This window comes from Heterodontus francisci, chromosome 35 (assembly GCF_036365525.1).
Source record: "Heterodontus francisci isolate sHetFra1 chromosome 35, sHetFra1.hap1, whole genome shotgun sequence".
In the NCBI taxonomy this organism is placed as follows: Eukaryota; Metazoa; Chordata; class Chondrichthyes; order Heterodontiformes; family Heterodontidae; genus Heterodontus; species Heterodontus francisci.
The window spans coordinates 52,230,879-52,246,142 of NC_090405.1; the positions used below are offsets into that span (position 1 = coordinate 52,230,879).

A 15,264-nucleotide genomic window follows, 5' to 3' on the forward strand; every position below is an offset into this window, starting at 1 on the left:
CCTCCTCCTTTTTGATAATGAGATGACTGAGACTATCTACACTCCCTTCCCTCGGCTCATCATCCACCAAGTCCTTCTCCTTGGTAATACTGATGCAAAGTACTCATTTAGCACCTCGCCCATTTCCTCTGGCTCCACGCATAGATTCCCATCTCTGTCCTTGAGTGGGCCAACCCTTTCCCTGGTTACCCTCTTGCTCTTTATATATGTATAAAAAGCCTTGGGATTTTCCTTAATCCTGTTTGCCAATGACTTTTCATGACCCCTTTCAGCCCTCCTAACTCCTTGCTTAAGTTCCTTCCTACTGTCTTTATATTCCTCAAGTGCTTCATCTGTTCCTAGCCTTCCAGCCCTTACAAATGCTTCCTTTTTCTTTTTGACTAGGCTCACAATATCCCGTGTTATCCAAGCTTCCCGAAACTTGCCAAACTTGTCTTTCTTCCTCACAGGAACATGCTGGTCCTGGATTCTAATCAGCTGACGTTTGAAAAGACTCCCACATGTCAGATGTTGATTTACCCTCAAACAGCCGCCCCCAATCTAAATTCTTCAGTTCCTGCCTAATATTGTTATAATTAGCCTTCTCCCAATTTAGCACTTTCACCCGAGGACTACTCTTATCCTTATCCACAAGTACCTTAAAACTTATGGAATTATGGTCACTGCTCCCGAAATGCTCCCCCACTGAAACTTCGACCACCTGGCTGGGCTCATTCCCCAATACCAGGTCCAGAATGGCCCCATCCCTAGTTGGACTATCTACATATTGTTTCAAGAAGCCCTCTTGGATGCTCCTCACAAATTCTGCCCCATCCAAGCCCCTAGCACTAAGTGAGTCCCAGTCAATATTGGGGAAATTAAAATCACCAACCACTACAAGCCTGTTACCTTTACATCTTTCCAAAATCTGTCTACATACCTGCTCCTCTACCTCCCGCTGGCTGTTGGGAGACCTGTAGTAAACCCCCAACATCATGACTGCACCCTTCCTATTCCTGAGCTCCACTGCATGACTCCTCTGAGGTGTCCTCCCGCAGTACAGCTGTGATATTCTCCTTAACCAGTAATGCAACTCCCCCACCCCTTTTACATCCCCCTCTATCCCGCCTGAAGTTCTAAAGCTTGGAACATTTAGCTGCCAATCCTGCCCTTCCTTCAACCAAGTCTCTGTAATAGCAACATCATATTTCCAAGTACTAATCCAAGCTCTAAGTTTATCTGCCTTACCTGTTATACTTCTTGCATTGAAACAAATGCACTTCAGACCACCAGTCCCGCTGTGCTCAGCAACATCTCCCTGCCTGCTCTTCCTCTTAGTCCTACTGGCCTTATTTACTATGTCCTCCTCATTTACTTCACTAGCTGTCCTACTGCTCTGGTTCCCACCCCCCTGCCACACTAGTTTAAACCCAAACCTTGCAGCCAGGATATTTGTGCCCCTCTAGTTTAGATGCAACCCGTCCTTCTTGTACAGGTCCCATCTGTCCCTGAAGAGAGCCCAATGGTCCAGATATCTGAAACCCTCCCTTCTACACCAGCTGCTCAGCCACGTGTTTAGCTGCACTATCTTCCTATTTCTAGCCTCACTGGCACGTGGCACAGGGAGTAATCCAGAGATTACAACCCTAGAGGTCCTGTTTTTTTAAAACTTACTACCTAACTCCCTAAACTCCCCCTGCAGGACCTCATCACTCTTCCTGCCTATGTCATTGGTACTGATGTGTACCACAACCTCTGGCTGTTCACCCTCCCCCTTCAGAATGCCCTCTGTCCGTTCAGAGACATCCTTGACCCTGGCACCAGGGAGGCAACATACCTTCCTGGAGTCTCTTTCACGTCCACAGAAGTGCCTATCTGTGCCCCTGACTATAGAGTCCCCTATAACTATTGCTCTTCTGCGCTTTGTCCCTCCCTGCTGAACAACAGTGCCAACCGTGGTGCCACTGCTCTGGCTGCTGCTGTTTTCCCCGGATAGGCCATCCCCCACCAACAGTATCCAAAACGGTATACTTGTTAGAGAGGGGGATAGTCACAGGGGATTCCTGCACTGACTGCCTGCCCCTTCTAGCGGTCACCCATCTATCTGCCTGCACTTTGGGTGTAACCACTTCTCTAAAACTCCTGTCTATGACACTTTCTGCCACCTGCATGCTCCTAAGTGCATCCAGTTGCCGCTCCACCCGATCCATGCGGTCTGTGAGGAGCTGCAACTGGGTACACTTCCTGCAGATGTAGTCGCCTGGAACGCTGGAAGCGTCACGGACCTCCCACATCTCACAGGTGAAGCACTTCACCCCTCTAACTGACATTTCCATCACTAATTAGTTAATTGATATAAAATAAATACTTATTAAATCCTTACTAAATTATGATACACTTCACTATGTGGTCCCTAGTGCTAGATTTCTACAATAAATATTAAATGCTGTCTAAATACAGTAATCTCCTCCCTCTGGTAATCTCCCACCTCACTACAGCCAGATCTACAGAAATTGCAGGTTTATTTCTTAAACCTCTGGTCACTAGTTCTTTATCTCCCACCCCCGCACACAACTTCTCAAAGTTTCTATATTTTTGTTTTCTTATAGTGGTAGGCTAGATGTCTCCATAAGCTGCCAATGAGACCAGATAGTCAGCTCTTCAAAACACAGGTAGCCCAGTTCTATTCTGATGAAACGTCATGGACCTGATTCTCTCTTCAGAGATACAGCCTGATCTGCTGAGTAGTTCCAGCATTTGCTGTTTTTATTTCAATTCTGTTCCCATTGCTTTCTCACTTACTGCTTTGACCCATTTGAGTCTTGGAGAGCTGGAGGTTTTTAAAGAGCTGCTCTTAACATTGTTGCTGCGTTGGTAAATAAATCCTAAATCAGAACACCAGTATCAGTTAGTGTCCGAGGCTCCAGAAATTTGGGAATTAACAGCAACATGAGTTTAAACTTTGTATCTGATCAGCCCTGCAAAACAGGGGAAGAGTAGCATCCTGGTTATGTTACTGGACCAGTAATCCAGAGTCATGAGTGCAAATCCCACCACAACAGCTAAGGAACTTAAAATCAGTTAATTAAATAAATCTGGAATAAAAAGCTAGTATCAGTAATGTTGACCGTGTAACTACTGGATTGTTGTAAAAATCCATTCAGTTCACCTTTAGGAAAGGAAATCTGTCATTTTTACTTGGTCTGGCCTACATGTGACTCTGGACCCACAGCAATATGGTCGACTCTTCACCTCCCTCTGAAATGGCCGAGCAAGCCACTCAGTTCTCAAGTTAAATTAGGGATGGGCGATAAATGCTGGCCTTGCCAGCCATGAAGGAGTATTTAAAAAAAACTGGCTTCGCTGACACACACTAAACCATGCAGGCACCCAACTCCTTCAAATTCTACCTTACCCTGATCGATTACCCAGATCGTCATGGAGTTGTTGGGGTCCCGTAAGGATTTCCGTGGAACATTCTTAATCAGGAGGTTTATGGAATTCTCTCTGCCATGGGTGGAAACCTGGTGCTGAATCATCATCTCTATCAGCTGGTGGACCATGATCTTCAACTCTTTCATGGGTTCTAAAGATCAGCAAATAATCATTAGTTACCTAAATACGAAGCTTAATTAACTCTTTATAATGCTGGAGAACTGGAATATTCAAAGCAGTAATGGTCAAACATTTCCATGTTGGACCCCGTGTAACTAACAATACTCTCAAGGGAACCCCCAAACCAACGAACTCTTGGGGACCCCTTTCTAAAAGACAATGCAGGTAACCTAAAATAAAAGAGTATTTTCACTGCAGAAAACAGATAGTGACAGTGAAACTCTGGTTATAAAGAATGGGAAATCATTGCCCCATAGAGTCAAATCGCTGTTACATTTACCACTCACCGAGAACCAGTGCCTCCTCTTTCCCTCGAATATCACTTTTTATTCCACCTTTCAGTGAATCGAACATGCCTTGCAGGACATTGCACGCTGCCAGGGAAACCTGCTCCTTATCACTGCCCATCACACGACAAAACCTGTCCATTCCTATTGTATGCAAAATCACCATCGCCTGCAAACAGGAATCAAAGCTTTAAACACAGGCTTTTAGAGAAACACCAAGGTGCTGTATAAATGCAAGTTGTACGATTTCTCATCAAGCTCTTGTATCAACATTTTCCAATTCAATTTTGCTATGTCAACTAAGATGGAGTCTCTAGCCAGAAGGTGGCTTTGTGGAGCAAGATTCCAGCGTCACAGACAATTTATTATTTAAAAAGAATTAAGGGTAGTTTCTTATCTTTCCAATCTTTCTCTGCCTGACTAACCCGGGACTGGTGGCCTGAACACAACCCCACCAGAGTCCGCAGTGAAGCCAGCACAATGTCCACATTCTCAGTGTCCAGCATTTTCTGGAGGAGACGCACTCCATCGCTGCGAAAAATCCTTTCAGCTCCTGCGTCTTCCCGAGCAAGAACAATCAGATTCTGAACAGCCTGCAGGGGAAAGAAAATATTAAAAACCATCACTTCAATTTGGAATTGGAAGAAAGAGAAATTCTCACTCAAAAATGTACTTTGTTTAAAATTTAAATTCCAGCTGTGGCCCAGTTTGTAACGCTGTTACCTCAGAGACATGCCAGGAGTTGATCACATAAACTGCAATGACACTCCCAATGCAGTACTATGAGCGAGTGCTGCACTGTCAGAGGAGCAGTCTTTCAGTCGAGACGTTAAACCTGCCTTCTCAAGAAGGCAGTAAAAGATACCATGGCACTAGAGAAAAGCAGGGGAGTTTTCCCTGTATCCAGCTGGAATTTATCCCTCTGTCAACATTGCCAATAACTATCTGGTCATTTAAATAATGCTACACAACTCATTATGCTCTCTCCAGATGCAACTCACACATGGAGGAGCAGAATCGATAAATGCATTGTTGGCTGTTTCTCCACAGTTCAAAGTGAAAGCAGTATGAAAATATTATAGCCCCAGCATTACACCGTACTGCAAACCCAGGGGCAGATGTCCCTGACCCAGGCACTCACTACCTGCAGCACCATCTTAATGTCAGAACATTGTCTCGAACCAGAATACTTTTAGGAAATCTTAGACCTTTTGTTTTTTGTCAGAGTCTTTCTCGCCAGGATCCAAGAGGATGTTAAACATCTGCTCCACTTGGGCATCAATGGAAGACTGAAGTCGGACCTGGAATAGAGAGATAGGGACTTAGCACAGTGAGGACATTACACTGGGAATAAAAAGAACACATCACCAGACTAAAGCTCAGCAGCAATGATACAGTCCCAGGTGATATTTATATCTTTGATTATTGGTACAATTTCAATAATTTTAGGGGATTTTTTTTTTTAATTGACATTTCAATATTGAGCGATATGCCTCATGAACAGCCCCAAGAACTCCTCCAAACACAGCCCAAGTTTGGAATGATAGACTCACACAGTGGCGCAGTGGTTAGCACCGCAGCCTCACAGCTCCAGGGACCCGGGTTCGATTCCAGGTACTGCCTGTGTGGAGTTTGCAAGTTCTCCCTGTGTCTGCGTGGGTTTTCTCCGGGTGCTCCGGTTTCCTCCCACAAGCCAAAAGACTTGCAGGTTGATAGGTAAATTGGCCATTATAAATTGTCACTAGTATAGGTAGGTGGTAGGGAAATATAGGAACAGGTGGGGATGTTTGGTAGGAATATGGGATTAGTGTAGGATTAGTATAAATGGGTGGTTGATGTTCGGCACAGACTCGGTGGGCCGAAGGGCCTGTTTCAGTGCTGTATCTCTAATCTAATCTAATCTAATAGTGTGTTACAGATACGGAATCCCAGTGATCCTTTTTTATTCTTTCATGGGATGTGGGCGTTGCTGGCAGGCCCATCCCTAATTGCCCTTGAACTGAGTGGCTTGCTAGGCCATTTCAGAGGGCATTTTAAGAGTCAACCACATTGCTATAGGTCTGGAGTCACGTGTAGGCCAGACCTGGTAAGGACAGCAGATTTCCTTCCCTAAAGGGCATTAGTGAACCAGATGGATTTTGACGACAATCGATGATAGTTTCATGGCAGCATTACTGATTACATACGGTAAGCTATCTTGTAAGGGTTAAACAATCTGTACATTTTAAAGAAGCCAAAGTCAATCTGTATACCATGTGATACTGGCAATCTACAAGGGCAGGTTTAAAAAGGAATACACAGCAAATCCCAGATCTGCATCCTCACTAACATATTCAAAATCTTACATCAGCACACACTTCTCTCCCCTGCCAATCTAGCCCCTTCTCCCTTCTGATTTGACTCCTTCTCCTAATGCTCTCCCCCACCACCTAATATGGCTCCTCCCTCCTCCCCATCTGCCCTTTACCTTCTCCTGAACCTTTGTTGCAATTTGCCGTAGCGATTCCTGAAAGACTTTGTTCTTTGGTTCCAGAGCAGCACATCTCTGGATATCAGCGAATGCTTGATCCAGTCTCCCTAGCTCCTGCCAGGCCTGGCTCCTGCGGAACAGGGCCTTCACATCCTTCCCATCCGCCTCAATCACTGAGAACAAAAGGACAATCATTGCCAGGGAACAAAAATCCTGAGAGTTGATGCGGATCTACACAGAGAGATTTAACTACCTTAGACAAGGGGCAATGACAGGTCAAATCCGCTGTCCAGAGGGGCACAAGTGTAGAATGATTCAAGAGAGAATTTGAGTGATGGACATTTTTAGGACTGGCCAGGTTCACTGCAGTCGCTTCTGGTCCAGTACTTTGTTCGCATGGTGACACCTGCACACTCCATCAGCCTCACATACCGGGCTGCACAACAGCACTCTCTCGCATTCTCGCGTACACACAACAGACACAGAGAGACACACACACACACACACACACACACACACACACACAGTGTATTCAGACTATCCGAGGTTAAAACATTCTAGGACAGCATGGACTCCCAGCCAAGTGAACTTTGCGTCACTGAGCACTGATGTTTTATACACACAAGTCACAGATATTTCTTATTATTCACCTTTCGAGGCATCAGCTTCAGCTTTTGAGTACTCCTCCTAATAAATAATGGAAAAAACATTCAAAAATCAGTGTTAATTAAACACACAGTCATTACTAACTACAATTACTCAACTTACAATTTTTCAAAAGGTAACCTGTGAAATTCTGGTCATTTTGTTTTTACTCACCAGTTTGAGGTAGCAGGCTGCTCTATTGCGGTGAAGGATTATGCCCTCTGATAGGTCCTGGGAAAGCTCGATGGCTTGTGTATAGCAGGACAAAGCCATCTCATAGTCTCCCAATTTAAAATGTTTGTTGCCATCTTCCCGCAGCAGTGCCACACTGGCCTATGACAAGAAAATGATGAGAAATTGGGCAGTTCCAATCCAGCTCCACATGGGCATTAGTTGCTCCTGATTTCACACTAAATTAGTAACCTTACTCAGAGAGGTCAAAAAGCTAGCTGGTGCCACATTGGTGCACCTTACTGAGTTGGGAATGTGGCATATTATTAGAACAATGTAAAGAGAGCTTTGCTCTATATTTAAACCGTTCTATACCTGCCCTGAGTGTGTTTGATGGGGACAGTGTAGAGGGAGCTTTACTCTCTATCTAATCCTATGCTGTACCTGCACTGGGAGTATTTGATGGGGACAGTGTAGAGGCAGCTTTACTCTGCATCTAATCCTATGCTGTACCTGCCCTGAGTGTGTTTGATGGGGACAGTGTAGAGGGAGCTTTACTCTGCATCTAATCCCATGCTGTACCTGCACTGGGAGTGTTTTATGCGGACACTAGGGGACTGATATATACGGAGCAGGACTTGAACCCAGATGCTGACTCAGGGCGGGATAGGTTTGGTGCTGAGGAATCAGGAATAAAAGTTTTTTTTCATGGGATGTGGGCCTCGCTGGCAAAGCCAGAATTTATTGTCCATCCCTAATTTCCCACGACAAGGTTGTGGTGATCTGCCTTCCTGAACCGGCTGCAGTCCATTGACTTTTCTGCAGCGGGATGGTACAACTGAGTGGTTTGCTAGGCCGTTTCAGAAGGCAGGGCGGGTCTGGAGTCACATGTAGGCCAGACCAGGTAAGAACAGCAGATTTCCTTCTCTGTTTCGCCATTACTGAGACCTGAGGTTTGTTTTAATTAATTGAATTTGAATTCCACCAGCTGCTGTAGTGGGATTTGAACCCCTATCCCCAGGGTATTAACCCAGTCCTCTGAATTACACATTACCACTGCACCACCCTTGCCGCAGCTTCTGGGCCTCTCACACACACTGACCGACCTTCAGCTCCTTCTCACCCTCTATCCAACTCCCAGACCCTCCTCTCCCACCACAAACCCAAACCCCCTCTCACCATCTCCGCCATCTTCACCCCGGTTACCCTGGTAACTGCGGCCGGGCCGAGGTTCAGTTGTCGCGGGCCGATGATGTCACCGCGTCGCGCGCTCCAGCTGCTGTCAATCAACGGCAGGGGGCGGGGCTGGGACTGCATGGATCTGGAATGCATTGGCATGAGTGCGGATTTATCTAATGATTAAACATTGTTTGCAAAACCTTTCTGCACCATTGTGACCTTTGTGGTTTAGCTCAGGAATACAACTGCATTCATTGAAGGGAAAACCCAGAGAAAGTTTCTGTTGAAATTGCCTATTCGTTATTTGTACTGTTGGGTTCTCCCACCTTAGTACACCCAGGGACTGAACCAGTATTAAACCCCTCAGGCTGTGTGCAAAAGAAAATATTAAAACGCAATGTAACTATAGCTACATTGCAAGTAGAGTGAGGTACCCTAAAGGGCCATTCTGTATTTAATCAATTGATCTATATTGCACTTTTATGTATTGCCACCCTTGCATTGTATTGTGCCTTTACAAATGTTATAATAAAGTATATGTCTGGAAAAAGATCTATTGATTGATTGCTATCACACTGAGTCTTCTCACTGCTGCACTGCAATCAGTGGGGCTGTTCTGTGGCACCAATATCTGGTAAGGAATCTGACTTGCTATAAACTGCCTTTTTAATTTCAGGTTTATCTCCAGCCTTCAGGACAATGCAATACAGTTCTATCGATTCTGGACTCTTCACGTGAATGGGGATGGAAAGCATCGCTTGGCCACTCTGTCTGTTTCAGTGGCCTTCCGCAAAACTTTCACCAATTGAGCATAAAAGTTCCCCTCCCACCCTGCACCCAACCCTGAAGGAAATGGCAGATGAAATGAACAAATACTTTGCTTCTTTCTTCACCTTAGAGGATACAAAAACATTCCAGTAACAGCTGTAAATTGGGAGGTAGAAGGAAGAGTGAAATTACAAACACTGACCAATCTGATGGAGCTGCAGGCTGATACGTCCCCAGGTCCTGATGGACTTCATCCTGGCTAATGAGGTAGTAGATGCGTAGGTGTTAATTTTTCAAAATTTGCTAGATTCTGGAAAGGTTCCATCAGACCCCTTTATTCAAGAAGGGGGAGGCAGAAAACAGGTAACTATAGGCCAGTTAGTTTGCGGGGGAAGGTGTTAGAACCGATCATTAAAGAGGCTATAACTGGGCACTTAGAAAAACTCAAGGTAATCGGGAATAGCATGGTTTTGTGCAAGGGAAATCATGTCGAACCAATTTATTGGAGTTCTTTGAAGGAATAACATGCGCTGTGGATAAAGGGGAGCTCGTTGACATACTGTACTTGGATTTCCAGAAGGCATTTCACAAAGTGCCACATAAAAGGTTATGGTGCAAAATAGCTCATGGTATAGGGGTAACATATTAGCATGGATAGAAGATTGGCTGGCTGGCAGAAAACAGACAGTATTCATAAATGGGTCCTTTTCTGATTGGCAGGATGTGACAAGAGGAGTCCCGCAGGGGTCTGTGCTGGGCCGAAACTTTTTACAATTTATATCAATGACTTAGATGAGGGGAGCGATGGCATGATAGCTAAATTTGCAGATGACGCAAAGATAAGTAGGAAAGTATGTTGTGAGGAGGACATAAGGAGGTTGCAGACCGATATAGATAGGTTGAGTGAGTGGGCAAAAATCTGGCAGATACCCCACTCCTGCGCTGTGGCGGTCACCCGAGCCATTTTCCGCTTCATCTGGGGATCTAAAATGGACCGGGTCCGGAGGGACACGATGTTCAAACCTCTGGATAAGGGCGGAAAAAACGTACCCAACATTGCCCTAATCCTGATGACCACCTTCGTGTGCGGCTGCATCAAGCTGTGTGTAGACCTCCAGTACGCAAACTCCACGTGTCACTACGTGCTGAGGTTCTATCTGTCCCCGGTGTTGCGAAGGATGGGCCTGGTCACTTTGCCGTGGAACGCTCCATGCAGCTGGACCGTGCCGTACCACCTATCCTTCGTGGAGCAGTTTCTGCGGGAAAACACCTTTGACCACTGATCCATCAGGCGGTGGTCTGCACGGAATGTCCTCAAGGCCCTACGGGAAAAGGAGAGGGTGGATCCTGTCGGATGGTTCCCCGAGCAGAGCGCCAAAGTCATTTGGCGGAATGCCTCATCACCAGAACTTTGAAACAAGCGCCAAGATGTAGTTTGGCTGGTGGTGAGAAGAGCCCTCCCCGTCAGATCCTTCCTGCACGCCCGAAGTCTCGCCCCCTCCGCGCAATGCCCCCGCGGTGGCTGTGGTGGGGAAGAGACGGTTGCCCACCTCCTCCTGGAATGTCTTTGCAAAGCAGGTGTGGAAAGAGATACAGTGGTTTTTGTCGAGGTTCATCCCAAGCAGCTCTGTAACACAGGAGTCTGTGCTCTACGGGCTGTTCCCAGGGACACACACAGAGACAAACATCAACTGCTAATGGAGGACTATCAATTCGGTGAAAGACGCCCTTTGGTCTGCCCGAAACTTGCTGGTCTTCCAGTGCAAAGAGTTGTCCACGACCGAGTGTTGCAGACTGGCACATTCCAAGGTCCAGGACTACGTGCTGAGGGACACACTAAAGCTTGGGGCAGCCACAGCAAAGGCTCAATGGGGAAAGACCACAGTGTAAGGTTCCCCCACCAAGCTGAACTGAGGGGCTGGATCCATGGGAAACCCCTCGAACTGTATCGGAAAAATTTTCATTTGCTGTTAAATGTAAAAATGTTAATGGCATGACAAATGTGAAATGGAAGGGTTGTGAGGCAACTCATGATTGTAATGAAACAAACGGACCTCCTTTGCACTGTTTGTATTTTTTGACTTGGTGCTGTTAGAAACTGGAAATGTAATTTTTACAGATTTTTATGAATAAAGTATATTTTGGAAATTAAAAAAAAAATAATGTGGGAAAATGTGAAGTTGTTCACTTTGGCAGGAAGAATAAAAAAGCAGAGTATTACTTAAAAACAGAGAACGACTGCAGAATTCCGAGATGCAGAGGGATCTAGGTGCTCTAGTGCATGAGTCACAAAAAGTTAGTATGCAGGTACAGTAAGTAATAAAGAAGGCTAATGGAATGCTATCCTTTATTACGAGAGGAATTGAAAATAAAAGTAAGGATGTTATGCTTCAGTTATACAGGACATTGGTGAGACCAAATCACGAATACCATGTGCAGTTTTGGTCTCCTTATTTAAGGAAGAATGTAAATGCGTTGGAGGCAGTTCAGAGGAGGTTTACTAGATTGATACCTGGAATGAGCGGGTTGTCTTATGAGAAAAGATTGGACAGACTGGGCTTGTTTTCACAGGAGTTTAGAAGAGTTAGGGGAGACTTGATAGAAGTTTATAAGATCCTGAACGGTCTTGACAGGGAGGATGTGGAAAGGATGTTTCCTCTTGTGGGTGAGTCCAGAACTAGGGGACACTGTTTTAAAATTAGGGGTCAACCTTTTAGGACAGAGATTAAGAGAAATTTTTTCTCTGAGGGTTGTGCAACTTTGGAAGGTGGTGGAGGCGGGGGTCATTGAATATTTTTAAGGCTGAAGTAGATAGATTCTTGTTAGGCAAGGGAATCAAAGATTATCAGTGGTAGATGGGAGTGTGGAATTCGAGACACAAACAGATCAGCCATGATCTTATTGAATGGTGGAGCAGGCTCGAGGGCCGAATGGCCTACTTCTGCTCTAAATTCGTATGGTCGTATAATCTCCCATCGTACTCCTAACCTGCTTATTTTTAACTTGTTACTCTTGGGAATTGAACCATTCATCATGGTAAGAAGTCTTTACCTGGTTCAACATTGGAAAACTGTCAGTTAACTTTCCTTAAACTCTCCTCTTTCCTAAGTAAACAATCCAACATTCTGATGCATCCCTAATTAATTTTCATACAATCAAATGCAATTTACAGCATAGAAACAGGCCGTGTGGCTCTATGCTAATGTTTATGTGGCACACAAGCTTCCTCCAATCCTACTTCATTTAACATTATCAACAGATCCTTCTACTCCTTTCTCCCTCGTGTACATATCCAGTTTTCCCTCACTGATGGAATAATCTTCACCGCTTGTCTCTGTACTTCTGCTCCAGGGCAAGGTTTATCCTGTAAGTGATTAAACAACCAGAGGTGCCCTTTCCACTGATTCAGGAAATTAAAAAAAAAATCAGGTAAATAAATAAATACCCATTGCTGTTGTTAACTACTGGGTTGCACAGACCCTGAAGTGACACAAAGTGTATCATAAATCACATTTTATTCTATTATCTGTAACAGCAAAGTGGTAATTCTACCTCCATAATCATCACGAAATTTACAGAATGTATATTTGAAGAGTTGGTGTTGGTTTGGCTCAGTTTTGTGGCACTCTTAACCCCTTCGGTGCTCAGTTTGTGAATTTGAGTTTGAGCTCTGCTGGCGTAATCCTGTGCAGTACTGAGGGAGTGCCACTCTGTCCAGGATGTTGGATTTCAGTTCTGATGTTAAACTTGAGGTACTGACTGCCTTATTCTGGGGTTTGAGTAGAGGTTATAGTGCCCACAGGACTATCCAAAGAAGAGCAGGGATTCTCCCAGTGTCCTAGCCAATACTGATCATCTGTTGCCAAAACCATCAAAAAGAGACTGCCAGTGATTGATCTCAGTGCTGGTCAGTGGGATTCTGCTGCTGTACAATGGTTGTTGCATTTTGCTATAAAAAAAAACCCCAGAAAAAAACATTTCAGAAGGAAGTCATGCATGAGGTGCTGAGAGGCTTTGATGTAACAGGGTGGTGTATGAATTAAGTAACTTTTATGGATATATGTGAAATAACCAATTCAGAGTACGGAAGACACAGAAAGCTGTTTGTCCCTGTCCTGTGGAGCAAAAAAGAATTCTGAGTTGAAGAAAAGACGACGGGCATTTCTATCGTTTAGTTTAGAGATACAGCACTGAAACAGGCCCTTCGGCCCACCGAGTCTGTGCCGACCATCAACCACCCATTTATACTAATCCTACACTAATTCCATATTCCTACCACATCCCCACCTGTCCCTATATTTCCCTACCACCTACCTATACTAGGGGCAATTTGTAATGGCCAATTTACCTACCAACCTGCAAGTCTTTTGGCTTGTGGGAGGAAACCGGAGCACCCGGAGGAAACCCACGCAGACACAGGGAGAACTTGCAAACTCCACACAGGCAGTACCCGGAATTGAACCCGGGTCGCTGGAGCAGTGAGGCTGCGGTGCTAACCACTGCGCCACTGTGCCTTTTAAAACCTCAGGATGTCTCAGAGTGCTTTATCGTCACTTTTGAAATGTCACTGTTGTAACGTATAAAATGTGGCAGTAAATTTGCACACAGCATGATCCCAGAGCAGCAATATCTTCATGACCAAATAATCTGTTTGTAGGGATAGATGGTGGCTGCTCTTCTTTGAAATAGTGCCATGGGTTCTTTTACATTCACTTGAGAGGGCAGATGGTGCCTCGGTTTAATGTTTCCTTTGGAAGACGGCATCTCTGACAGCGCAGCACTCCCTCAGCGCTGCACTGGGGTGGGGAGGGGGGGTTGTCAGCCTGAATATTTCTGCTCAAATCTTTCGTGTGGGTCTTAAACCTTCTCACTCAGAGTGCGTTACCCACTAAACTACAGCTCAGAATAACTAAAGTGTGTTTCTCTTTACAGTCTGAAAAATACCAGGGGAATGTCCTGAGTCTGTCACCATGTTCACACAGATCTTAAAAAACAAAGACTGAGCTTCTAATTTAATGAAAGACACGTGTTCTGAGGTGGCTCAGTGGGTGAGTGTGTGGCCCCAAACACTCAGTAACATAGACCAGAAGCTCCAGGTCCGATACCCAATCTCAGTGGGCACAGCAGTTGGGCGGGGAGGGGGAAGGAGGAAGGGGTGGGGTCAGTACCAGCTGCTTCAGTGTCCCTGAGCAGGTGAGGGGCAGAAACAGTCAGCCGGGGTCCCATGTTCCTGATTGCTATCTAATGATTCCTATTGGAAAGTGTATGCCAAATGAGAGGAGATGATCAGGGTCAACAGGAAGAGTGGCGATTGGGGCCAGGTACTGTGAGCACCAGTGGAACGTTATCACACAGAACCTTTGGGGTTAGATCATCAGAAAGTGTCAGTTTTTGATAGGCAACACCAGGGGACATAACTCCCCCACTCAGCTGCTGTCTATACCCAACAACTACTCTTCCATGTGGAATAATAATTTATATCACGCCTTTAATGTAATAAAACATCCAAAGGTGCTTAACAGGAGCATTATCAAACAAAGTATGACACGGAACCACAAAAGGAGATATGCGGTCAGATCACCAAAAGCTTGGTCAAAGGGGTAGGTTTTAAGCAGTGTCTTTAAGGAGGAAACTGAGGTGTAGGGAGGGAATTCCAGAGCTTAGGGCCGAGGCAACCGAAGGCACAGCTATCAATGGTGGAGCGATTAAAATCCGGGATGCGCAAGAGGCCCGAATTAGAAAAGCGCAGATATCTGAGGGTTGTGGGGCTGGAGGAGATTACAGAGATCGAGAGGGGTGAGGCCATGGAGGGATTTGAAAACAAGGATGAGAATTTTAAAATCAAAGCATTGCTTGACCGGGAGCCAATGTAGGTCAGCGAGCACAGGGGTGATAGGGGAATGGGACTTGGTGTGAGTTAAGACACGGGTAGCAGAGTTTTGGAGCCCAGCCAGGAGTGCGTTGGAATAGTCAAGTCTAGAGTCAACAAGGCATGAATACAACCTGGGAGACCTGTCACAGAATTACAAACCATCCAGAGCAGCTGGATGGTGAGAATCAAAGTCTGAAGCAGAGTAAACAGTGGACATAGGAACACAGGAATCACTGGACAACGAAAGGTCATGACCCATCTGGTTCCACCCCTACCAT

The 15,264-nt window shown here is 45.4% G+C and overlaps 1 protein-coding gene across 1 annotated transcript in view; it reads right to left on the bottom strand.

Moving 5' to 3' along the window:
- The window catches only part of LOC137350701 (protein unc-45 homolog A-like), a 28,696-nt gene extending 20,275 nt beyond the window's left edge, over positions 1 to 8,421 (bottom strand). Inside the window, exons 1-8 of the mRNA XM_068015593.1 lie at positions 8,347 to 8,421; positions 7,171 to 7,329; positions 7,002 to 7,038; positions 6,349 to 6,524; positions 5,090 to 5,182; positions 4,307 to 4,474; positions 3,882 to 4,050; positions 3,395 to 3,565 (exon numbers count right to left, since the gene is read on the bottom strand). Coding sequence (XP_067871694.1) covers positions 3,395 to 3,565; positions 3,882 to 4,050; positions 4,307 to 4,474; positions 5,090 to 5,182; positions 6,349 to 6,524; positions 7,002 to 7,038; positions 7,171 to 7,329; positions 8,347 to 8,358 — 985 coding nt within the window. The 5' untranslated portion in view covers positions 8,359 to 8,421. The remainder of the gene's footprint in view (positions 1 to 3,394; positions 3,566 to 3,881; positions 4,051 to 4,306; positions 4,475 to 5,089; positions 5,183 to 6,348; positions 6,525 to 7,001; positions 7,039 to 7,170; positions 7,330 to 8,346) is intronic.
- Positions 8,422 to 15,264: the final 6,843 nt, after the last annotated feature.